Below are 27,408 nucleotides of genomic sequence, written 5' to 3'. Positions count from 1 at the left end.
AAAGTAGCAGAAGCCTGCAATTTAACATATGTGACTGCTGCCCTCTTTCTGGTCATAGAACGCGCCTATGATTAGGTATGCCGTGTGGGACTTCTTCTCAAAATGCTAAAATACAGCTTCCAACCTGAAATAGTAAATTAATAACTAACCTCACTGGAAACAGAAAAGTACAAGTACGGTGATCAAAAATCGTCCTACTTCGCAGCCAAAGCGGGAGCCCCTGTGGGTTCCGTGATCTCCCCGTTGTCGTATACGATATATACATCTGACATCCCAAGACCGAGATGGTGAAATGAAGAAAGAGCTCTGTACGCAGATGATGCCACTTATTCGTGTCAAGCACCCACCTGCAGCACAGTCAATGAAAAAGCCAACATCTACGTCAGCGAAGTTGAAATCTGGCTCAGTAAATGGAGAATCCGACTTAATCAAACCAAAAGTCACCTATTCCTATTCAGACGTAGAAATATTACTAATCGCCAACAGCAGGACCACCACAAACTTAACCATCGAGCTTGGGAACGAGAAATTACTCCACAACCAAAGGTCAAATAACTTGGAATCTATCTAGATGAACTCTTTAATTGGCAAAAAAACACGAGTGAAAAGATTGCATAAGCTGAAAACTGACTTAATTTAATGCCTCTCATGAAGTATCGAACACGTGGAGTGGAGCAACCAGTTGCACTTCTTAAATACAAAATGCTTGTCCGACCGATTCTCGTATATTTAGCTCAAGCCTGGATTATGTAATCTAACCAGACAAACAAGAAATTATATCTCCTGACCGGAGGAAGCTTCGAATAGTTGGAGATCTGGAAATCATTCCCATGCAATTCTTGACGTAAGTGTACATGGTAAGTATAGAACCGGTGACGTGCAAGATTACGATGTTCATCGGTTTTAGGAATGCCAATCTCGTGTTCAAGCTGTCGTGTGCTCACATGTGGATTCATAGCAACGGGAGCGAGAACAGTAACTTCGGCAGCTTCGCCTGTGCGAGTGCTACGACGATTGCGTTGGCGTGGGTTGAAAATTCCCGTTTCCTGAAGCGTCGCAAGAAGACGGAAAAACATCCGTCGGGAAGGTGGGATATCGGTCTCTGTACAGTTCCTCTGCCTGCGTAGCATTTCGCCTACCTTCAACAACAACAAAAATAAAAGAAACGTTATGTCGATGCAGTTTGTAGGAAGGACAGCCTTTACTGCATGCCTACTCTACACAACAGTATTTAAAAGGGCTAAACTACTTTACTAAATGTATCCGTACATAAGAAAACAGTATTGCATTTATTGTTCTGCTAACTTACACTCCTGGAAATGGAAAAAAGAACACATTGACACCGGTGTGTCAGACCCACCATACTTGCTCCAGACACTGCGAGAGGGCTGTACAAGCAATGATCACACGCACGGCACAGCGGACACACCAGGAATCGCGGTGTTGGCCGTCGAATGGCGCTAGCTGCGCAGCATTTGTGCACCGCCGCCGTCAGTGTCAGCCAGTTTGCCGTGGCATACGGAGCTCCATCGCAGTCTTTAACACTGGTAGCATGCCGCGACAGCGTGGACGTGAACCGTATGTGCAGTTGACGGACTTTGAGCGAGGGCGTATAGTGGGCATGCGGGAGGCCGGGTGGACGTACCGCCGAATTGCTCAACACGTGGGGCGTGAGGTCTCCACAGTACATCGATGTTGTCGCCAGTGGTCGGCGGAAGGTGCACGTGCCCGTCGACCTGGGACCGGACCGCAGCGACGCACGGATGCACGCCAAGACCGTAGGATCCTACGCAGTGCCGTAGGGGACCGCACCGCCACTTCCCAGCAAATTAGGGACACTGTTGCTCCTGGGGTATCGGCGAGGACCATTCGCAACCGTCTCCATGAAGCTGGGCTACGGTCCCGCACACCGTTAGGCCGTCTTCCGCCCACGCCCCAACATCGTGCAGCCCGCCTCCAGTGGTGTCGCGACATGCGTGAATGGAAGGACGAATGGAGACGTGTCGTCTTCAGCGATGAGAGTCGCTTCTGCCTTGGTGCCAATGATGGTCGTATGCGTGTTTGGCGCCGTGCAGGTGAGCGCCACAATCAGCACTGCATACGACCGAGGCACACAGGGCCAACACCCGGCATCATGGTGTGGGGATCGATCTCCTACACTGGCCGTACACCACTGGTGATCGTCGAGGGGACACTGAATAGTGCACGGTACATCCAAACCGTCATCGAACCCATCGTTCTACCATTCCTAGACCGGCAAGGGAACTTGCTGTTCCAACAGGACAATGCACGTCCGCATGTATCCCGTGCCACCCAACGTGCTCTAGGAGGTGTAAGTCAACTACCCTGGCCAGCAAGATCTCCGGATCTGTCCCCTATTGAGCATGTTTGGGACTGGATGAAGCGTCGTCTCACGCGGTCTGCACGTCCAGCACGAACGCTGGTCCAACTGAGGCGCCAGGTGGAAATGGCATGGCAAGCCGTTCCACAGGACTACATCCAGCATCTCTACGATCGTCTCCATGGGAGAATAGCAGCCTGCATTGCTGCGAAAGGTGGATATACACTGTACTAGTGCCGACATTGTGCATGCTCTGTTGCCTGTGTCTATGTGCCTGTGGTTCTGTCAGTGTGATCATGTGATGTATCTGACCCCAGGAATGTGTCAATAAAGTTTCCCCTTCCTGGGACAATGAATTCACGGTGTTCTTATTTCAATTTCCAGGAGTGTACATTCCCCTCAGATGAGTAGCATTTCTACCTCATCTTCGTTGGTGTATATTTTACTCACACAACTCTTCAACTGACGATGGTTGACTGAATGACGGGCGTGCATTCTACTTATGTTTACATTTGTCCTCTGTCAACGTCAGCACGTGGATTTGTTCCATTACCCCGAGTAACTGCACAAAGCGCTGGGAGCGTCAACGTCAATGTTGTTTTATGTAATTAATAGCGTTGTGTTTCAATGAATGGTACACTCTGATACATTTTTGGATAGGTCTTTAGGAGGGGAAATAAATTACCGAATAAAAAATACAGAGTGTCACTTAAAAAAAGTCATACCGCTGTTCATATCTTGGTAAAAAAAAAGCTACAACGAAGGCAATCATGCTGATTGATGTCCCCCTGACGGCTAAAGAGCATTTGCTTGAAATATTTTGTAATTTGCATCTGGACAAACAGTTATTTAGGATGGTCAAGATAAATGGGACACAGTCTTACATATTCTCAATTTGCAAACTAAGACCTTTTCGGCTTCCCTGTGGCTTATATATATAATATATAAGCCACATATCACGACGGTAAACGCCAAACGACGCCTCGTTTGGTGAAAGGAGCCTAAACATTGGACGATTGAACAGCGGAAAAACGTTGTGTGGAGTGACGAATCACAGTACACAATGAGGCGTTCCGATGGCAGGGTGTGGGTACGGCGAATGCCCGGTGAACATCATCTGTCAGCGTGTGTAGTGCCAACAGTAAAATTCGGAGGCGATGGTGTTATGGTGTGGTCGTGCTTTTCTTGGAGGGGGCTTGCACCCCTTGTTGTTTTGCATGTCACTGCCACAGCACAGGCTCACACTGATGTTTTAACCCTTTCATGGATAAAATTCATTTTTTACAGATTTTTAAAATAATAAGGTGATAACAGTTTCTTTTTGGTCCCATTATTATATTTTCACCACCAAAATATTTTTTAAGTTCTCCATTTTTTCACAACACACATATCCCATGAACCAACACAAGATACCTTTTCTGCTGACTGACTGATTTTGTAATTTTATTTTTTTAGCCATAAACAGGATTTTGCAGAGAATAAAATAACTACAAATTATACATGCATGTAATCTTTTTATTTGTGTAGAGCCAGTGTAAAAAATATTCATTACATTTCACTTTTCATGATACATGATCAATACTTCCAAAACTTTACTTGCCATGAAACTTGGAAAAACATGGTGTGGCACAGAGTGGTACACCACAAGCAGTGCAAACAACTTTTGTTCTCTTCTCTTTAGAGTTTGTGCTGCAGAATCTGCATCGCTTCCTAGTGCCACTGCCTTTCGGTACATGTTTGCCTACGTTCACGAGCCGGACGTCATCTGGCACACTAGAGACTCCTCTCTTTGCTGGGAAGAAAGTGGGCATTGATCCCCTCTTTTTCCTGGATGAATTAATCAATTGTCTTGCTAATCTTTAAAAATAATGTCTGCTGGGACACATGTGTCCCACTAATTTTATTTCGATTATAAGATAGTACAGTCGCTGAGAAGTACATTCCACACTGTATTTGTACTAAAAAATGATTATTAAGTTAATAATAAGATGAATTACTTACTTCAGACATCGCTGGAAAGTGAGAAATGATGAAAACCGAAGAATGACACAAATAAGTGGCGTTGCAGCGGCCATATATACACGCCAGTCAACAAAATTAGTCACCGCTTCTCTATTGCCTTTGCAGTGCAGCCCCGATTTTTTTCTTAGGTTCAGTACAGTCGTTCCTAGATGGCAGCACCGTGCAGAGGTGGGTAACATATATCCCGACACTCGAACTGGTGTTCAAAGTTAATGGGACATACATGACCCATCAACCACGAAAGGGTTAAGGACCTTCTTGTTTCCCACTCTTGAAGAGCAATTCCGGAATGGCGATTCCATCTTTCAACACGATCGAGCACCTGTTCGCAATGCACGGCCTGTGGCGAAGTGGTTACACGACAATAATATCCCTGTAATGGACTGGCCTGCACAGAGTCCTGACCTCACTCCTATAGAACACCTTAGGGATGTTTTGGAACGCATCGACACCGACATCGATACCTCTCCTCAGTGCAGCATTCCGTGAATAATGGGCTGCCATTCCCCAAGAAACCTTCCAGCCTGCGAGAGTTGAAGCTGTCATCAAGGCTAAGGGTGGGCCAACACTATACTGAATTCGAGCATTACCGACGGAGGGCGCCACGAACTCGTAAGTCATTTTCAGCCAGGTATCCTGATACTTTCGATCACAAAGCGTACCTCTACAGGATCGGCATTAGAGACTCTGTATCAGAAGGAGATTTAAATCATGTGAGCAGAAAGTAACTTTGTGCAAGAGATTAAGCAAACTGAAACATTAGCTCCCTATTAGTATCATTACTATTCAAGCATCAGGAATTATTAAAACTTATGATCTCTTTTAAGAGATTGTAAATTACCCAAGTAATTATCAGCTAACATAATGTTTCATAATCGTCAGATTTACAATATGTATTACTAGTACGTTATGGTATCGGCTACATGGTTTCTGCAATAAACACCAATAAAATAACGAGGGCGTCCCGAAAAGTAATGCCTCAGGATTTTTTATGTGAAAACGCTTAAAGCTTTTTAAATAAGACGAACTTCATTAACATTCTACATCTTTATTCTTCATCTCTACATATTTATTTCTCGGCGCAGTAACCGTGACGGCAAATACATTTCTCCCGACGAGAGACCATCACTGTATTATGTTTCACTTTGTTGACGGAGCAACAACTTCACCTCCGCTTGCACCGCTTCACCGCTGTCAAAGTAAAGTCCTCGAAGGTGTTGTTTTGGAAAAAAATGATAATCGGATGGGGCCAAGTCGGAACTGTATGCAGAATGATCGATGACGGTGAACCCAAGGCGTCCGATTGTGGTAGATATCGCAGCGCTCGCGTTTCCGGCATCGTCATGCTGAAGGAGAAGCCTTCCCTATGTGGACGAACTCTTCGGTTAGAAACTCTATTACAGCACGCTGTTTCTCACTCAGCGATATACGTACATTACACACCGCCATGTTATTCAAATCGTTATTTGACTTCTTCCGCAAGACTCGTCACCTCGACTTACAGAATATTTTTCGCATAAAATTCGCAAGAAAGAACAGTTCCAGAACAGCCCATACTACTCATCCTCCCATAATAGCGAAAGACTCTCTGGCTCAAATATTAGAAGACCGAGCGAGGTGGCGCAGTGGCTAGCACACTGGATGCGCATTCGGGAGGACGACGGTTCAATCCCGCGTCCGGCCATACTGATTTAGGTTTTCCGTGATTTCCCTAAATCGCTTCAGGCAAATGACGGGATGGTTCCTTTGAAAGGGCACGGCCGACTTCCTTCCCCGTTCTTCCCTAATACGATGAGACCGATAACCTCGCTGTCTGGTCTCCTCCCCCAAACAACCCCCCCCCCCAACCCCCTCAAATATTAGAAACAGTTCTTTTTCTCATCCATTGACACTTCTTTTATTTCAGGTATCAGTATTGTGCAACGGATGTAAACTAAGGCACTTGCTGCTGCCTGCGAAAAATCCTGAAACACGTTAAACTCTCGGGTTTACATCTACTCGAAGTGGCCCCTTGATAACTCTAAAAGGAAAAACATGTTCTTCAGAAGATTAATAACTGCGATTATTCTCGTCATTTCTCCGATCTTTGATGGTACATTATCTCCCATCTCCCCCACTGCAACAGCCTGTTAAGGATTCCTTTCCAGTTTCCCTGTCACGGTCTTATTGACGCGCAAGTCGGCATCCGTAACAGACTTCACTTCTGAATCTCGCTTGGCTTCTGCCCTCGTGCTAGGCAACTGAAATACTAAAATAAAACCACAGATATGACATTATCTGTAGACAACAAAGAAACGATCGTTGACGTTATCAAATACGCGCACTCAGACAACACAACATGATAGCCGCAATTATAGCAGCATGCACTAAATGTTTAGCGTAAATCTCGAATAGACATGCGAAGATTAAAAAGAGTGAATGCTATAGTGCTAGAGGAACTGAGTGGAATACATACCATAGAGGATTTCGATAAACAACAACTTAACACAAAACGATTTATATATACGGATGACGCTTGTTAGAATTAATTATCACAAAGCGAACTCTGCAGTAAATTTTGCAGCTTTCCATTCTAAATTGCTTGTAGCAACCATACATATTATAAAAGTGTGTGTGTGTGTGTGTGTGTGTGTGTGAGTGTGGGTGAGTGTGTTCCACATCTCCTCCTAAATCATTGGACCGACTTCAACGAAACTTGGTACACATACGATTTATTACTGTCAGGCAACAACAGCTATGCGGTAATAACCACCTATTATAGTGTAGGAGGTATACGTCATAATTAATTTGATGTATAGAAAACTGCCACATCATGCATGACGTTTAAATTTATTGCTTCTGTGCTAATAACTGTTTTCACAATAAATTTCGCAGACAGTATCCACATCTGATAAATGCACCTCCCAAATTATGTCATTATTCCACGTGTAGTTCCGGAGACATGATGTCATAAATAACGAAATGCGTGCAAAACTGCCGCATAGTGCACGACGTTTAAATGTATTACTGCTAGTAACACTAGTCGCAACACAGTTTGCAGACAGTATCCAAAAATGTCGCAGAATGTACGTACATACATATATCATTGTACGAAACATAGTTCAAGACATATGGCGTCATAAACACTGAGAAGCGTGAAAAAATGCCGCATCATGCATGAAGTTTTAATAGATTTATTTATTTACTATTATGGCACTCCCACAGTCCTGCCAACTTAAGTAAATACCTGACACCTAGCAGCGATTTTGATAGCTTTCAGCTGCGAAGAGCAAGCTGCTTTACGCGAAAACAAAAGCTGCCAACAGAGCTATGAAGAGCGTTGCGACAGGGACGTTTTCAAAATCGCGTGGTAGGCACGCGAAGCAGCTGCGCCAAGTGTACAGAAACTGTCTGGGATATTACACTACAAACATAGTTCACTTTTTGTTTTCGTTTATGATACAAAGAACACTTACCTGAAAAAAATGTAGATTAGAGATACAGTAGATCAACTATGATCCAAGGGCATTAATTACTCTGCCCCCGCACCCTCCCACGCCAATGTCTTAAGCACGGTGGCGACTCGGTGAAACTATAGTAGCAGATAAGACGGTCATCACTGTGAACAATTGAAAGTGGTAATCTTGTTCCACTATTTTGAGGACAAGACGGACAATAAATAAATGCATTTAAGGAACAAAATCAACATTTCATTTTTATTTTTCTCAGCTTAATATACCACTGGATCGACAACAGAAACTATTTGCCCCAACTAGGACTCTAAATATGGATTTCTTTACGGAGCTCAGTGATTTCAAGTCCCGCTAGAAATTTTAGTTGCTACTTCACAAGTGCAATAAATAAAAGTTCTTTGTAGTGTTTTCTTCTTTCATTGACAGAGATGTCGGATGGAATAAGTTAAATGTTACTGTGTAGTCTTCACTTCGAAGATTCGTTTCATACAGCTTTCCTCGATAGTCTGTACAGTGCGAGTCTCTTTATCTTCGCATATCTATTACAGAGAGTAGTATTTATTCAGATGGCGCGTTTGTATTTCAGTAATACGCGCTAATCATGACCTTTAGTCCTCTACCATCTACTGAATAAACGTAATTTTTTCCTAACAGAGGAGCAATGATTTATATACTACAATACCAGAAGGAAAAATGATACATGTATTGAACTGGGGTTCTAGAAATGACAGAGAGGCTTCGTCCCGCCTGAGCCCTCAGTGGTCCACAACCCCACAACAGGCCACAGCAGTCCACCCACCTCACCGCCGCCCCACACCGAACCCAGGGTTATTGTGCAATTCGGCCCCCAGTGGACCCCCCTGGGAACGTCTCATACCAGCCGAGTGTAACCGCAATGTTTGCGTGGTAGAGTAATTATGGTGTACGCGTATGTGAGACTGTTTGGGCAGCAATCGCCGACATAGTCTAGCAGAGGCGGAATAAGGGGAACCAGCCCGCATTTGCCGAGGCAGATGGAAAACCGCCTTAAAAACCATCCACAGACTGGCCGGCACACCGGACGTCGACACAAATCCACCGGGCGGATTCGTACCGGGGACCAGACGCTCCTTCCCGCTCGGGAAGCAGCGCGTTAGACCGCGCGGCTAGCTGGGCGGGCTAAAAATGACATGACTCCACACCAAGGTAGTCTTTAGCACAAAAAGGAGAGCACAATGCTGCTAAAACAATGTTGATCACTTACCCAGTGATGTAAAATCTCTGACAGACAGAAAGGTAAAAATTTGAAAACAAATTGACAAATATCCTCCTTGACAACTATTTCTACACCACAGAAGAAATTCTGTCAACTGAATTTGAATGTTACGCAAAAGCTTTCTTTAGTCATATGTGACACAGTTTCGGAATTAGTCAAACGAGATGATCCCCCATGAAACCTATTATCTACGACACTTAGCTGCTGTAACTTAGCAAAATATAGGGTGATGAATCGAACGGGTTTCAACTTTGGACATATGGTTTTCTTAAAGGAACTAATAATATTGCGCTGTTTTCGTAAATATGTGTATACATAAAAAACTGAATTAATTTGATGCATATTTTTGGTGAGGTGGCGATATCGATAGTGAAATTGTGTATTAATATACTGAGGTGACAAAGTTCATGGGGTAGCGATATGCACAGAAGGCGGCAGAATAGCGTATACAAGGTATAAAAGGGGAGTGCTTTGGCGGAGCTGCCCACCTCACCTGGATCCCTCATCTCCACTCCATCCAATCCAAAGCCCACAACCGTCTCTGACTCCTCAAACTCCTCTCTGGCCGGACATGGGGGTTGCACCCCTCTACCATCCTCCACACCTACAAACCCTTAATCTGTCCCATCCTCTGTTATGCCAATCCCGCCTGGGTATCTGCCACCCCCCCCCCCCAAATTCTATAAGTCCCTCCAGATCCTTGAGTGTCATGCACTCCACCTCGCCTTCCGTACACGCCTCCCGTCCCCCACGTGGATCCTCTATGACCTCATTCGTTTCCCCCATCTGCTGCTGTCCCTCGAACATATCCGCATCCTCTACACCTCCCGCCGCCTTGATCCCCCTCAACCCTGCTTGCTCCTCTCCTCTCCCATTCCCGCCCCCCTGCCACGTCTTCACTGTTGTGTCCCCCATACCCTCCATCTTTACACTCTTCATCTCCTTTCCCAAGGTGGCTTCCAACGACTCCCCCTCCTGGATGATGCCTCTCTCCCTCCATTTATCCCTCCTATCAACTCTGATCCTCACCCCCCTCCTTTCCTCTGTCCTTTTCCTGGACTCCCTCCCCCCCTTTCCAATCTTTTTTTTTCCCCACCTACCCTCTCTCTGCCCCCCTTCTCTCCCCCGAGTCCTTTTGCATTTTCCCTCCTCTGCCTTTTCCCATTCCCTCTCGCGTCTGCCCAGCCCCTCCGCCCCCCTTATGAGTCCTCTCCCTCCTTTGATTCCCCCCTTTCGTTTTTCCTCTCCTCCCTCCTTGTTTTCCCCTACATCTGCCCAGGTCCCCCCCCCTCTCATCAGCCCTCGACTGTGGTGTGTTATCTTTGTGCCGACATTTTAGTACAGTGTTTACAGTGAGTGTTCAGTGTTATGTGTCTTCTCCGAAGTTCTGCGAACGGACATCATACTGTCGCTGGATGTGATTTTTATATCTCTTGCGAACAGAAACCAGACTAATCCATTAAATTTCGGGCATGCAGCCGCGCAAATAAAATTTCATCTACTGATATTTCGGCCGCGTATCGTCCGGCCATCTTCAGAGCGAGTCACAAGACTGATGAAGCCATAGAAATTCGATTAGCCAACAATTTAATAAACAGAGATAAAGGTTTCAATTTGGACAAAGCATGGAATCCGGCTCTTGGACTAATTAAATTGCAGAGAAGTCGTCACCGTGTCATCGCCGCCGATCAAACATCGATAAGCACATCGAACGTCCGTACGCTTTCGCCCCAGGCGGCGCAGCATCTGTGACCCGCATGCGCAGTACCGCCGCGGTGGAGCATATAAGGCCGCGCTTGGCACCTTGTCATCAGTCTTGTGACTCGCTCTGAAGATGGCCGGACGATACGCGGCCGAAATATCAGTAGAAGAAATTTTATTTGCGCGGCTGCATGCCCGAAATTTAATGGATTATTCATTACGCCGCGAGAAGTTGAAAATGCACATCAAGTACCTCTTCGGGGAGGAGATGGTTTCATGGGTCCATAGTTTGGACAAATTAAGACACCAGAGAGCAAGACTATTGAGCTCCTTGAGTTTCTTACTGAAGTGCCGCGACCATGGAGTTGTCCCAAAATTTGCAAGGTTGGTTCACTTTGTTAAGAATGCTGCAGTAAATAGAATTTTACATAGAGCTGGTTCCGCTATTGTCAGAGAAAGAATTCGTTTTACTCGTCGGAAGTTGGACATTGTTTCTGAACATCTGTATCATCTGCATCTGAAGGTTGCAGCTGTTTTATCTCCTGACTCCTGGGACTGGATCGATGGCACGACATGGGCTAAGTCTGACTGGGTTCGCGAAGTGGCCACGAAAAGGCAGATTACCAAGTATAGCCGATTGGACCAACCTTCTCAGGTGGACTCAGTTATTCGACGCCCTGTCATAAATTTGACGGGTAAGGAATTGGACGAAGCTACGTTGTCTGTCTTAAGTAAAGGGCTAAATTTTGCCCCTACTCCCAAGACTTTGCCGATATCATCTTTCATCAGTGCCATTGAAGAAGCTGTCCGACCACTATCAGAGGATTCTGCGGAAGAAATCAGACGAGAAACCTGTCAAGCAATCACGAAGCATCGTCCACAAAGAAGCAACGTTTCCAAGGAAGAAAGACGTGCGATACGAAAGCTGTGTGAGGATACTGATACAGTCGTTCTGCGTGCTGATAAAGGTAATGCTACCGTCCTTTTGCCTCAGGAAGTCTACAAGGAAAAGATATGTGGTCTACTTAGTTCTGGTGCATACCGGAAGATTAACAAAGATCCTACTAACAAGGTGACAATAAGGACTGCTGCCTTGCTGAACGCTTCATCACTACCGAAGGAAGTCATAAGAAGTTTAAAAGTACGAGGTGCAGTACCACCGAGATTTTATGGTCTTCCTAAAGTTCACAAGATGGGTAAGGATGAGCGTCTAGAGGACTTGTCTATGAGACCTATAACGAGCACTATTGGTTCACCAACATATTTTTCTGCCAAATATTTAGCTTCCTTATTAAAACCATTGGTAGGAAAATGTAGTCACCACATTCGTAATTCTATGGATTTTATTCAGAGACTTAGCAATATCAGGCTAAATAGTATGGATGTTCTTGTTAGTTTTGACGTAGTATCATTATACACCAAGGTACCTTTAAAGGACTCTTTAGCTCTTATCAACCAACATTTTGATAAGAACATTACGGCCTTATTTGAACATGTGCTTTTATCATCTTATTTTCAGTTTGATGGTGAATTTTATGAGCAAATTGACGGTGTTGCCATGGGAAGCCCCCTCTCCCCTCTGGTAGCTAATTTATTCATGGAAGACTTCGAGGACAAGGCACTGGACTCAGCATGTTTTAAACCCACGGTCTTCTGGAGGTACGTGGACGACACATTCGTGGTATGGCCCCATGGTATGGATGAATTTCATCGATTTCTTCAGCATTTGAATTCTATCCATGCTAGCATTAAATTTACCATGGAAATAGAAAAAGACGGGTGCCTCCCCTTTCTGGATGTTGTCGTTCGCCGTAAAAGTGATGGCACATTAGGACATGCCGTACATCGGAAACCAACGCATACAAATCTATACCTTCATGCCAGTAGCTGCCATCACCCTTCTCAGAGCATGGGTGTCCTTAAGACCTTAGTGCATCGGGCGCACTGTGTATCCGATGAAGACAATTTACAAGGAGAGCTAACATACCTCAAGAGTATTTTTAAATCGAATGGATATTCTCCGCAACAAATTCGTAGAGCATTCGATGTAAAACCTAAAAAGAAGGTATACGATGCGGAAGAAGATAATAATTTCTTCAGATCTAGGGCGTTTCTGCCTTATGTGGGTGCTCTTTCTTCAAAGATAGGCCGTATTCTAGAGAAACACTGTGTCAAGGTGATCTTCCGGCCCCCCACGAAGATTGCGGCTTTACTCGGCTCTGTAAAGGACGATTTATTGCTTCGTAAGGCGGGTGTGTACCAGATTCCTTGCGGAAATTGTGAGCAGTCATACATAGGTCAAACAACACGCACCGTTCATGAAAGGTGTGTGGAGCACCGAAGATACACACGCCTATTACAACCAGACAAGTCAGCTGTGGCCGAACACTGTATTGATACGGGTCATTCCATGAATTACAGTGATGTGAAGATTTTAACATCCACCTCTTCTTTTTGGGATTCTGTATTCAAGGAAGCCATAGAAATTCGATTAGCCAACAATTTAATAAACAGAGATAAAGGTTTCAATTTGGACAAAGCATGGAATCCGGCTCTTGGACTAATTAAATTGCAGAGAAGTCGTCACCGTGTCACCGCCGCCGATCAAACATCGATAAGCACATCGAACGTCCGTACGCTTTCGCCACAGGCGGCGCAGCATCTGTGACCCGCATGCGCAGTACCGCCGCGGTGGAGCATATAAGGCCGCGCTTGACACCTTGTCATCAGTCTTGTGACTCGCTCTGAAGATGGCCGGACGATACGCGGCCGAAATATCAGTAGAAGAAATTTTATTTGCGCGGCTGCATGCCCGAAATTTAATGGATTATTCATTACGCCGCGAGAAGTTGAAAATGCACAGAAACCAGACTGTCGCCATGTTTTTTAATTGTCTGTCTACTATGTTCCCTGTCTGCTTCCTGTGTATTTTATTAGCTTTGCCAACCCTTTGCTTTATGTTTTAACTTTCCACAATTTTCCGCCGTTTTACAATTTCAGTCACCGTTTTATCACCTGCTTTTATTGTTTCTTATCTTCTTTTTTACGTTTTAAAAAGTCTGTAGGCTGCAGAGCAGCGTAATAAGCTGCTGCCAGCCCGCCCCCTTCGGGGGGAATTGAAATACAATAAATGAAAAAAAAAGCGGAGCTGTCAGTTGTACTCAAAAAATACACCGGTTATCGTCCGATCACCGAAGTTAAGCAACATCGGGCGCGGTTATCAATTGAATGGGTGACCGCCAGGGAACACCGCGTGCTGTTGGCTCCCCTTCATTCAATTTTTTTTATACCGCCCTCTTTCCATACCACCTTTCTGTTGTGACAAAGATTCTTGCTTAAGCATTTTAAACTACTGTAATGACCATAAGGTACGAAACTGCAGTAAATATCTCAGTTTGAGGGAGAATGTACTAACCAAGTTCGGTAGGAAGTCATTGAAAACGACAAAACAGTACGAATCGGCAGATATGTTCTGAAATACGTCAGCGCCTGTTGTTCTGTAGCGGTGTACAATTCCTAATTCGATATGTAATCATAAATTTATTCTTAAATTGTCTCGTCTCGTCTCGTATGCTCCTGCAGACGTGTCTCGTACTTGCGCTGTTATAAGGGCCACGACCCGAGCGGCAGCGAGCGGTAGTCGGGACGGGAATAGGGATAGGGAATTTGCAAATGACGCAAACATCTCGTGTGAGGCGAGGAAAAAGCCCTCCTGCGGCGGACACCAGGAACAAAACGCGCCTTCCGCGAGTATAGGAGGCCGCACGCACCAAGCGCATGACAGGAGGCGCAACGACCAGCTGTGCGTCCCACACACGCGGCGGCGCGCCCGCTAATTTGGCAGGTTTCCGACGTGATTATGGCAGCACAACGTGCATTAACAGACTTTTAACGCGGGATGGTAGTCGAAGCTAGACGTATGAGACATTCCATTTCGGAAATCATTACAATGTTTTTATCCCTTAATTTATTTTTAACTTTGATGCTAGTCCATGCATAGTTTGGTATTGTTATACGTTCCTACATATTAGCGCTCTGGATAAGACTTGCACCGCCTCCTCTTGTTATGTATGTCAAAGTGTTGCCACTGCTGTCTATGCACAGTGGCCAGAAGATGGCGTAATATATTGCCCAAACTGATTACAACTGAGACGGCTGAAAGGTGTTTCGCCATTCTGTTTCTCCCTTGAAGTTCGCTGTTGTTAGCTGGCAGAACCCAAGCAGCTCGCCAGTGTGGGTAGCAGTGGCAGCGGTAGCTGATGAGAGCCGTGTGGTGCTTCTGTTGCAGAGTCGGGCGTGTCGAGCGCCTCGCCGTCGGAGCTGGGCCACTCGGAGAGCGACGACGCCGAAGCGTCTCGCGCCGCACAGGAGGCCGTGGCCGCCGCCAACGCCAGGAACACGCTGCCGCACCGGCCCAGCAGCGGCTCCTCCAGGTCCGGCCCCTACACTCACTCACTCATTCACTACTCAACCCCGCTCACTCTTCTCTTGTATCTCCCTCCTTTTTTTTTTTCAAATCCTCGGTCTCCTGCCTTTCGAGTCTTTTCAGTGTTCCCTAACCCTGCCTACAGCGATTAGACAAAAATATGGAAACACCGTGAGAAATGCATGCTTGAACACAAATGCAGTTTCTAATCGAGCCTGAAGATTACGCTGTTGTATTTGACCACGAACGGCACCCATGCAATGTCCTCAATATGTTGCAAGTGTCAGTCGTGGTCACAACAGCGTTCTGTGTAGTTCTTTTCACAGTATGCTCCATACTTAACAATCATATACAACAGCTCGTTTGACGAAAGATCCGTTCCCAAAGACTGGAAAGTTCCGCAGGCCACACCAATATTCAAGAAAGGTAGTAGGAGTAATCCACTAAAATACAGGCCCATATCATTAACGTCGATATGCAGCAGGATTTTAGAACATACATTGTGTTCGAACATTATGATTACCTCGAAGAGAACGGTCTGTTGACATGCAGTCAACACGGGTTTAGAAAACATCATTCTTGTGCAACACCGCTAGCCCTTTACGCACACGAAGTGTTGAGTGCTATCGACAGGGGATTTCAAATTCATTCCGTATTTGTAGATTTCCAAAAGGCTTTTGACACTATACCACACAAGCGGCTTCTAATGACATTGTGTACTTATGGTACATCGGCTCAGTTATGTGACTGGATTCGTGATTTCCTGTCAGAGGGGTTACAGTTCGTAGTAATTGACGGAGTCATCAAGTAAAACACAAGTGATTTCTAGCATTCCCCAAGGTAGTTCAAATGGTTCAAATGGCTCTGAGCACTATGGGACTTAACATCTAAGGTCATCAGTCCCCTAGAACTTAGAACCCTTTAAACCTAACTAACGTAAGGACATCACACACATCCATGCCCGAGACAGGATTCGAACCTGCGACCGTAGCGGTCGCGCGGTTACAGACTGAAGCGCTTAGAACCGCTCGGCCACTCCGGCCGGCCCCCCAAGGTAGTGTTATATGCACTCTGCTGTTCCTTATGTATATAAACGATTTAAGAGACGATCTGAGCAGCCGTGTTAGGTTGTTTGCAGATCATACTGTCGTTTATCGTCTAGTAAACTCATCAAATTGCAAAACTATTTAGAAAAGATATCTGAATGGTACGAAAATTGGGAGCCTAAATAATGAAAACCGTGAGGTCATCTACATGAATGCTAAAAGGTGTCCGTTAAACTTCGGTTACACGATAAGTCAGTCAAATGTAAAGGCCGTAAATTCTATTAAATAAATAGGAAATACAATTACGAACAATTTATATTGTAAAGAACACACAGAAAATGATGTGGGGTAGGGAAACCAAAGACTGCATTTTATTGGCAGAACTATTAGAAAACGTAATAGATCTACTAAAGAGACTGCTTACACTTCGCTTGTCCGTCCTCCTCTAGAGTACTGCTCCGCGGTTTGGAATCCTTAACAGATAGTATTAACGGAGTACATCTAGAAACTTCAAAGAAGGGCAGCCCGTTTTGTAGTATCACGAAATAGGCGAGTGAGTGTCACGGACATGATACATGATTGGGATGGACACCATTCAAACAAAGCCGTTTTTCGTTGCAGCGGAACCTTCTCATGAAATGTCAGTCAACAACATTATCCACCGAATGCGGTATTGTTTTGTTGCCGCCGACCTACATAGGCAGAAACAGTCATCATAATAAAATAAGGAAAAGATATAGGTGTTCGTTTTTCCCCGCACTGTTCGAGAGTGGAATAATAAGGAATTATTGTGAAGGTGGTTCGATGATAATTCTGCCAGGCAGTTAAGTGTGAATTGCAGAATATCTATGTAGATGTAGATGTGACTGCGTTATGTGGGACCTAATCGAATTCGAACATTGGGAAATTGTTGGTGCTCGTATAGGAAGTGCTTCAGTTACCAAGATAGACGAAGTGTTTGGTGTTTCAAGACCACTGTATCGAATATTTAGATCGCGTGCAGAAGAAACGGAAAAAAAACATCCCCTAGGTCACAAAGCAAACGAAAGTGTGTTGAGTGAACGTGACAGACGAGCGTTGATGAGGATTGTGACGAAAAGTAAGACAGTTGTAAAAGTCACTGCAGCCCAAAAGTCACTGCAGAACTCAACGTGCCGGCCGGAGTGGCCGAGCGGTTCTAGGCGCTACAGTCTGGAACCGCGTGACCGCTACGGTCGCAGGTTCGAATCCTGCCTCGGGCATGGATGTGAGTGATGTCCTTAGGTTAGTTAGGTTTAAGTCGTTCTAAGTTCTAGGGGACTGATGACCTCAGAAGTTAAGTCCCATAGTGCTCAGAGCCATTTGAACCATTTGAACTCAACGTATCACATACGAACCCTCTAAGCAACAAAATCAACACGAAGGGAGCTCCATATGCAGAGAATTGCAGGACGAGCTGGAATTCAAAAACCATTCATTAGTGATGTAAATCTCCGAAACGGAAAAACGTGGTGCTAAAGTCATAAAACCAGGACTATGGAACAATAGAAGAAACTCGTTTGATCGGAATAGTCTTGTTTCACACTGTTTCCAGCTTCTGGCCAAGTTTACGTCCTAAGGGTGAAACATGACGGTTTCGGTGATGATTTGGGTAGCCATATTGTGGTATTCCACGACCCGCCAGGGTAGCCGAGAGCGCTAACGCGCTGCTTCCTGGACCCGGGTAGGCGCGCCGGCCCCCGATCGAATCCGCCCGGCGGATTAACGACGACGGCCGGTGTGCCGGTCAGCCTGGATGTGGTTTTTAGGTGGTTTTCCACATCCTACTAGGTGAATACCGGGCTGGTCCCCACGTCCCACTCAGTTACACGACTCGCAGACATTTGAAATACATTCACACTATTTCACGATTTACACAAGATGCTGACAGCTGGGGTACTCTTCCGTCCCGGGGGGTATGGGGTGGCGGCAGGAAGGTCATCCGGCCACCCCTTACAATTAACCATGCCAAATCCGTACTTAACCCTGCCGACCCTGCGCACAATGTGGGATAATGGCGGTAGCAAAAGAAAGAAATTGTGGTATTCCACGGGCTCAATGTTACTCTCTGAGGTCGCATTTAGATTTAGGTAATCATTTGGGATGATCGCGTCCATCCCATGGTACAATACTCGTTCCTCATGGATGATGCTGTGTTCCAAGACGACAGGGCCCCTACTCACGCCGTCCGCATTGTCTAGAGCTGGTTTCGTGAGCACGAGGATGAGTTGTTACATCTCTCCCGACCACTACAGTCAGCAGATCTCAAAATGATTGAGCATTTCTGACCTGCTTTCTGCAGAAGTGTGAGTGCTCCCATCCACCTCCATCATCATTGCCTGAACTTGCCACTATTTTGTAGGAAAAATAGCATCCGATTCTCTTGAAAATCACACAGGACCTGTATTTATCCATTCTGAGACGAGTGGAAGCGGTTTCGGATTCCAAAGGTTTCAGTACGCCGTATTAGACATGCTAATGTGCTTTGTTTCTGGTGTTTCCAAATTTTTGTCACCCCCTCCCCCACCCCTCCTACATTTACTACAGTAACATCTCTACACTCCTACTAAAAATTAAATCGACCTTCTCATGCCTATTCTCTGTAGCGTAGCTTTTTTCCATATGCTTTTAGTTTCTCTTATGCAGTTCCTATGATCTGCTTTCTCTTACTTGCTACGCTGTGTTGCAGACTTGCATCGAAGACTTCTTCTGCAATTTTACGTCACTATTCTTTAGGAACAAACGTACTGAGTACCGAAATAAACTGTTTAGATTCTGCCGAGAATGCATGAATATCACGTCCCAAAATTAGCTCCGTTGTTTCCCCTCAGTAGGAGGTCCCAGGAAAAAGTAGACTGTTAACTCAGAACAGGTCAGATGACCTAGCCCGTAAAGAAGGAAAAAGATGACGATGGTTGTTTGATACCAATCTCTTCCGTTGAAGGAAGTTTTCCTTGTCTATATATATATATATATATATATATATATATATATATATATATATATATATATATATATATATATATATATATTTATTCCATTCTTCGACAATCCTGAGTAGTGTTGCTTCTTGGATAAGAGTAACCTTTCACATCCCCTAACTACTTTCCTTGAGGTGCTTTCACTTTAGAAAGGTTCACTACGTGGGTCCGTATTTATTTGATCAATATGTTTTGAAGATTTTGCCTTGATCAAAAGAATAAATTGTGTTTTGCTCAAGGCTGAAAACTCAAAATAAATTTATTTTTCTAGCAGGAGTGTTGAAATAATGACAATAAACTGAGTTTTGTTCAGTGCAGAGGTCTCTAAATATATTGCTCTAATTCTGGCTTTTCTCTAAAATCTATGGCACTTTTACTTTTCTACACCTATGAGGCATAAATTATTCATGCCATAAATTATTCAATATGTTCAATATGTGGTGCACAGTCTAAACCCTTTCAAAGCAAATAGTTAACTAGTTTGGCAAAATCAGCCTCGCAGTATGATTATTACGTTATTAATCTTGTCGTCAAGACACAACCCTTAGCCCGAATACAACAGTATTTACAAATGGGAGTAAATATGAGAAGTAGCTTTTGGGAATTAATTCTGCTCCAGCGTGTGAGAAAATAATACATTAACAACAGCCTTTGACTGACTTCCCTCTGATTTAAAGCCCGATAAAATGGCTTCGTAAACAAATTGAAATTATTCCTGTTCTCCTTCATTTAGGAATTTACAGCAGATAATATCGTAGACACCGAGGCTAGATGTTGTTTTTATATAAAAGTTGTCACACTACACACAATAAAGATATTATCTGTATTATGTTACACGGAATGTCCAGACAACTAAGTAATGAAATATGTGCGCTGAAATTGTCACTACAGTACCTAAAAAATTATTGCTAAAAATTAGGTCCAGGGAATATTTACGAAGAAGAGCAGCTTGAATCTGGTGTCGTTGGGGAGACGTCGTGATGCTCAAATTAGTTTTAGCTTCGTACAATAAGCCCTCAGGTCCAGGGTAAACAGACTTTAATATATTGTCAGTAAACAACTTCATATCGCAAAATTAATAGAAACAGTTCCCAAAAAATTACAATTTGCCAATAGTCACTCGGTGAACAAATGTTGTTAGTTAACAGAAGCCCTCTCTTTCATTTTTCACCAGAAGCCCTCTCTTTCATTTTTCACCGCTTGTGAAGTCATGGAGCCGTTGACACAGATGCCGCAAATTGTGTCGCGTCTGAGTCACAGTGACACTGAAGCGGTTCGAGACGGAACAAATTGCCCAGCAGTTGCTGCTACCATGTGGCAAAGAATGGGGCGTGGCTGTTTATAAGAAAACATAGCGGTGTTCCACTGCAGTCGTGCGACAAAACTACGCGAAAGCCAACTGCAGTGACCTGAAACGAACGGGTATCCGCTTCTTATCCGTGAACCTCAGTTTGCTTGATCTCCTAAGGCAAGAGCACAATTTTTTACAATGAATCGTAGAAAATTGAAGTTGCATTTAACCAAACAGTAAGTGACCTACGACAAAGGATCGTCTTTTGTAGAAATCTTACTACACCACGAATGATATTTCGCATTCTGATCTTGTTATGTCCCTCAAATGCATTTTTGAAATCTTGACGTCTGAGTCATGAATTTTACTCTCACAGACAATAAATTAATGAACGATTCGATATTCAACGCAATGGAAACTCTGTATGAAGCATATAAACTAATAAAGTAATTGTCTTGTCCACACTTGTGCTGGAAGGGTCTCTTATTTCAAACTGTCCTTTTACTTTCATTATTTTTAATTTTATCTTCTAATGTTATTCGCTAAAGTGAGTTTTTGAGAAGCTCTCTAGGATTTTTCTGTTAGATTTCGTTGTTGTTACTAATGATTCAGTTCTTCATCAAAAGCTAACCTGGAATATTACTTCACTTGGAAGGAAGTGCACAGATAATTTGTAGGAAGTGAGGGCGGGTTGAAATTTCAACAAGTAAGATCCAGCGTATCCCACTTAACATTGGTATGACTGATACAGTTCGAAATATCGAAATGTTTGCTACAGTTTCGCTGACGTGGAGGTGAAATCTCGGTGACCTGGCAATTTGGGCACCAAATTCGTCCCAGTCCCCAGTCCTCCGAAAAATAAACTGGTTAAAAATAATAATAAGTGTCAAGTTATAAGGGTTCTTGAATCTTCTTGGAAAAGTGTCTAGGGTTATTGAAAAAAATAGTGCCTACATATACTGCAAAATAAATAAGTTACAGGTATGAATTATATACCCAAAGTGAATAACCGCTTTGCTATGCCATCTCTGGTAACTGTACCAAGTCTTGATTTCGACCAAACACATTTCACTTTCCAGAAAGAGATTTTTCATTCTGCAGCGGAGTGTGCGCTGATATGAAACTTCCTGCCAGATTAATACTTTGTGCCGGACCGAGACTCGAACTAGGGACTTTTTCGCGGGTAACTGCTCTACCATCTGAGCTACCCAAGCACGACTCACGACCCATCCTCACAGCTTCAATTCTGCAAATACCTCGTCTCCTACCTTCCATACTTCACAGAAGCTCTTCTGCGAATCTTGTAGAACTAGCACTTCAGGAAGAAAGGATATTGTTGGAGACATGGCTTAGCCACAGCCTGGGGGATGTTTCCAGAATGTGATTTTCACAAGTTCCACGTTTCACTTTATTTGAAAGCATCTTCAGCCGTTGCAAAGACTGCTTAATGAACAAAGTTTTCGTAAAATTGCAACTGTAGACGTAAGCCCATGAAAAACTATGAATACAGAGATTTACTGTGATCCTTTCCCTACAGTGTCTCTATGTTGTTAACAGTTCATGAAGAGTTAGCAGAGCCCGTGTTACCGAATACAGGATATATCTAAATTCTCCCTGAAGAATCTTAGACCGTGCAGAAGGCATTGGATAGATAAAAGACATAGGAACCCACGCCGGAGGCGAATTGTTTCCATGCTGATGGAGCGAACATGTAAAAGAATGTTTTCCACTTTTTCGCTTCCAGTGTATGAAAAATTGACGGTTATTTACCATGACTCTGGCCGTTACTAATTAAGTAATATGATAACAATACCCGGTGGTAATGTACGTACAATAAGCACAACATTCACTTCTCACACTCTAGTCCACAGCTCGTGGTCTAGTGGTCTAGTTGCTGCCTCTGCATCACGGGGTCCCAGGTTCGATTCCCGACCGAACTGGGGATTTTCTCTGCTCTGGACTGGGTGTCTGTGTTATCATTTCATCATCATCATTCGTGATAGTAGCTAGATTGAACTGTGTAGAAATTGGGACTTCGTACGTGCGCTGATGACCGCGCAGTTGAGCGCCCCACAAACCAATCACCATCATCTCACACTCTAGTCTCTTCTTATGCTGGTGGTATACATTATTTTCTTTACTGTAACAGTTCTTATTATTGGTCATAACCACGGTCTTAGTAGTTGCTTCTGAAAGTAACCATTACAACAGTCACAGTACACGACTTTCGCTTTTTCTGCCAGCAGACATGGGAGGGTGGAAATAACTTATTTTGTAAGTTTGTTTTTGTAAAAACCGCTACATACTCAATGCTGCGATTCCGTAAGACATTTTCCGGTAAGGAGGCTGAGTAGTATACCGAAACTTCGGAACTCGCCTCACGGAAGACCAGCTGGTGATGGGTTGGTCCAGCAAGCCATAAACAGTCCAAAGAATCATTCGAATCGAAGTCGCCTTCACATGATCTGTTAATACCACGGACTTGTTCGACATTAATTTTTTACTTTACTACTGACTGCAGTATATTCCTAAATTTGTAGCGTTAAACTCAAAGTAATTACCGTTCAGAGCACCTAACTGGAATATTGACTGACTCCTCTCCAGGGCCCTGAAGCGAGTGGTGTCGGAGCCTGCACAGCTGTCTCCACCGCCTCCGCCCCCACCACCTCCAATCGCCGCCCCCGACATGGACGCCCCAAAAGCCGCCCCTGCCCAGACTGACGCCTCCCCGCAAGCAGACTCCAGCAAGTCACACCAGCAGGAGGCGGTTCCAGCTCCGGAGGCAGCCGCCCCCGCGGAAGAGGCGCCGGCCAAGGCAGACACCGTCGTCTTGGAGGAGCCGTCGCTGAGGCCGTCCGAGGTCCGCAAGACCAACAGGTCGCCTTCTATCGCGTCCACCTCATCAGGTACAGTGCACGCGCCGCCGTTCACGCTCACTAAGAACTCGTGCTTCATTTGCACGGCCAATGGCTGTTTATTGCCACTTGGTTGAAGCAGCTGAAACGGAGAAAGTGACTGAATGTGTAAATGGTATGAAAAATGATTCTTTATTTTGTTTCTCATGGCAGTTTCCCGCCACTTGTAAGCGACCCGTGTGAGTTTCAGTGTTATTAAAAATGTTTAGCGTGTAAGGTTTCTCTTCACGAGGTCATTGCATCGATTCCCGTTAGTAGCATTTATTTTACTTTCAGTTACAAATTCTATGTTTATTATCAAATATGAATTTTAACGAACAAATACTAAATCATTATTTTTAATAAAACAAAATCATTTTATTTTAATAACTAATCGCATGAAAATGTGAGTATTTGAAGTAAATTAATTTTAGGTACGTAAACGCCTAACATTATACATTAAAAATCTTAGGGTTTCGTATCTAAATCGACAAAAACGGAACCGTTATGGTATCACATTGCAGGTCGCCTGTTTCTCTGGTTGTCCGACTGATAAGGCCCATTTTTTGCAGGAAATAGTAGAGGTATCAAGTTGAAATTTATGTCACATACTAAAGTCTAGGGTCTCTTGGCGGTGTAAAAAATTTATGCTTCTGTGTCAACGCAAACAAAAGATGCAGCTATTTATGTCACATATTTCGATACTCGTAAATTCACGCATCAAAACCTATACAGTACTTCCCGTTGATCTAGAATCATTAAATTTGTGAATAAGAAAGGTTTCACAGTACAAGTAAACGAAAAAAATATTAAAATTCTTAATTTGTGATTACATAACATAAAAAAGTATTTTTTGGCCATTTGTAGTCCGTCTGTCTGTCAGTTCCATTTTCTCTTGAACGGATAGAGGCATCAAGTTGTATTGTATGCCACATATTAAGATCTGTGATACCTTGTCTGTGTAAAAATATCAAGCTTCTAAGTCAATGCAATCAAAAATATGGCCATGTATGTCACATGGTTTGACTATCGCAGACTCACTCATAAGAATCTACAGATGAACTATTTACAAACCTGTCAGGGCTGCTGGGCTAGTAGTAAAGCACATGCCTGCAAACAGAGTTCGTGGGATCGAATATCCATCGGAGCACAGATTTTTTAGTCTTCGTTTTAAACTAGCCTTCGCTTGTCAACGATGTGAGAACTCAGCAGAAACGACAAGCGGTCCGAATTCCAGGTTAAACTGTAGGCACCCAGCATACATCACAACACAATACTTTGCTAATTAATCCTTGTGGTTCGGTTCGCAGTTCGATAGACATAGAGTAGCCAAAGCGGTGCACAAGTATTTACAAATATACACACATCAAAAAAATAGTTTTGCATCACCTCGGTTCCGACAGTTCCGGAACCTGTACAGAATATTGGAATAGAGATCAACATAAACATCATTTCCGCCCTTTTCATTGCTCATGAAAACCACACATTGCATGTTGTACCACCATACAGCGAGACCTTCAGAGGTAGTGGTGCAGATTTCTGTACACATTGGTACCTCGAATACCCAGTAGTACGACCTCTTGCACTGATGGATGCCTGTATTCGTCGTGGCATACTGCCCACAAGTTTATTAAGGCAGTGTTAGTCCGGATTGTCCCATTCCTCAACGGCGATTCGGCATAGATCCCTCACAGTGGTTGGTGGGTCACGTCATCCATAAACAGCCCATTTCAATCTATCCCAGGCATGTTCGATAGAGTTCGTGTCTGGAGAAAATTCTAGCCACTCTAGTCGAGCGATGTCGTTATCCTGAAGGAAGTCAGGGGGCGCGAACTGTCGTCCATGAAGACGAATGCCTCGCCAATATGCTGGGGATATGGTTGCACTATGGGTCGGAGGATGGTATTCACGTATCGTACAGCCTTTCATGACCACCAGCGGCGTACGTCGGCCCCACATAATGCCACCCCCAAAACATCCGAGAACCTCCACCTTGTTGCAGTCGCTGGACAGTGTGTCTAAGGCGTTCAGTATGACCGGGTTGCCTCCAAACACGTCTCCGACGAATGTGTGGTTGAAGGCATATGCGACACTCATCGGTGAAGAGAATGTGATGCCAATCTTGAGCAGTCCATTCGGCATGTTGTTGCGCCCATCTGTACCGCGCTGCATGGTATCTTGGTTGCAAAGATGGACCTCGCCATGGACGTCGGAAGTGAAGTTGCGCATCATGCAGCCTATTGCACACAGTTTGAGTCGTAACACGACGTCCTGTGACTGCGCGAAAAGCATTATTCAACGTAGTGGCGTTGATGTCAGGGTTCCTCCAAGCTTTAATCAGTAGGTAGCGGTCATCCACTGCAGTAGTTGCCCTTGGGCGGCCTGAGCGAGACATGTCATCGATAGTTCCTATCTCTCTGTGTCTCCTCCATCTCCGAACAATATTGCTTCGGTTCCCTCTTAGACGCCTGGACACTTCCCTTGTTGACAGCCCTTCCTGGCACAGAGCAACAATGCGAACGCGTTCGAAACGCGGTATTGACCGTCTAGGCAAGGTTGAACTACAGACAACACGAGCCGTGTATTTCCTTTCTGGAGGATTGACTGGAACTCATCGGCTGTCTGACGCCCTCCGTCTGATAGACGCTGCTCATGGATAGTTGTTTACATCTTTGGCCGGTTTTAATGATATCTCTGAACAGTCAAAGGGACTGTGTTTGTGATTCAATATCCACTGTCAATGTCTATCTTCAGGAGTTCTGGGAACCCGGGTGATGCCAAACTTCTTTTTGATATGTGTAAATCACATTCCGCTCGAATCGCTTCAAAATAAACACGAAAGTGAGTCGCCAGTCTAGTTCCGTGGTGTACTCGTACACGCAACAACTAATTAGCTATTACCGACATATGAAGGATCCTGATAAGTCCTTGATTGTATAAAAAACAAAATGCTGTTAGAGGTTTCAAAATAAAATTATTTAGTCAACCTATGTCCCCTTGAACTCGCCACTTTTATGACACCTTTGTTCCAGCTGCTTTAACTCAGGAAAAAAAAAAATCTATTGTGCTGCGAAGCACTCACACACAGCCTTGCTGGCTTCCTCAGTGCTCAGAAATCGTGTTTCCTTCAGGTGCTTGTTGACCTTTGGGGACGCATAATAGTCTATAGGAGCCAAGTCTGGTGAACAGGAAAGATCTGCCAATTATTGTAGCGTGATGGCCGCCTTTTTAGGAGGGGCATTGTCTTGCAGGAACAAGGTTCATTTTCTCAGATTTCCTCGACGTTTGGGGTCCAGTTGTTGCTTCAGTTTCTTCAAGATATTACTTTGCCGTTACAGTTTTACTATGTTGTGTAGTCAATAAGAAGGATCCCATCTGTATTCCAAAAGACGAATGCGAGCGGCTTGGCCGTTGATCTTTGTGTTTTGAATTTCTTTGCACATGGAGGAGCCGGCCGCGGTGGCCGAGCGGTTCTAGGCGCTTCAGTCCGGAACCGCGCGACTGCTACGGTCGCAGGTTTGAATCCTGCCTCGGGCATGGATATGTGTGATGTCCTTAGGTTAGTTAGAGTTAACTAGTTCTAAGTTCTAGTACAATGATGACCTGAGATGTTGAGTCCCATGGTCCTTAGAGCAATTTGAACCACCTAGGATCGTGTTAATAAATAAATGTCTCATTTTGCGGGAACTATCTATAGCGACGTACTATACTTAGCTTACACGTTGGCGTATGATAAACTACAGTTTCTATAAATTAGAAGAGAAAAACACAACATTAATATTAAGTCGGGAAAACATTCAGCAATTGCCTTGAAAGGTGAATATGTAGTCGCCATGGCAGTTCCATATCCAAAAAAATGGCGCTGTAAATCATTTGTCATCTGTACACAGCAGCAACTTGTCTCTGAGAGTAGTGCAAGCTTTGGTGTCGACGAGACGACACGCGGTATCGCCAATACCGTACAGTAGCTTCGACACATTG

The 27,408-nt window shown here is 44.3% G+C and overlaps 1 protein-coding gene across 1 annotated transcript in view; it reads left to right on the top strand.

Annotated features, from left to right (window-relative positions):
* Positions 1-27,408, top strand: part of LOC126154484 (espin) — a 485,111-nt gene that overhangs the window by 394,887 nt on the left and 62,816 nt on the right. The window contains exons 8-9 of the mRNA XM_049916140.1: positions 15,060-15,204; positions 23,138-23,439. Of these exons, the coding sequence (XP_049772097.1) occupies positions 15,060-15,204; positions 23,138-23,439 (447 nt within the window). The remainder of the gene's footprint in view (positions 1-15,059; positions 15,205-23,137; positions 23,440-27,408) is intronic.

The sequence above is a fragment of the Schistocerca cancellata genome, chromosome 2, assembly GCF_023864275.1.
Source record: "Schistocerca cancellata isolate TAMUIC-IGC-003103 chromosome 2, iqSchCanc2.1, whole genome shotgun sequence".
In the NCBI taxonomy this organism is placed as follows: domain Eukaryota; kingdom Metazoa; phylum Arthropoda; class Insecta; order Orthoptera; family Acrididae; genus Schistocerca; species Schistocerca cancellata.
Note: the sequence above shows the minus strand (reverse complement) of the source record. Positions and strands in the feature narration are given on the sequence as shown.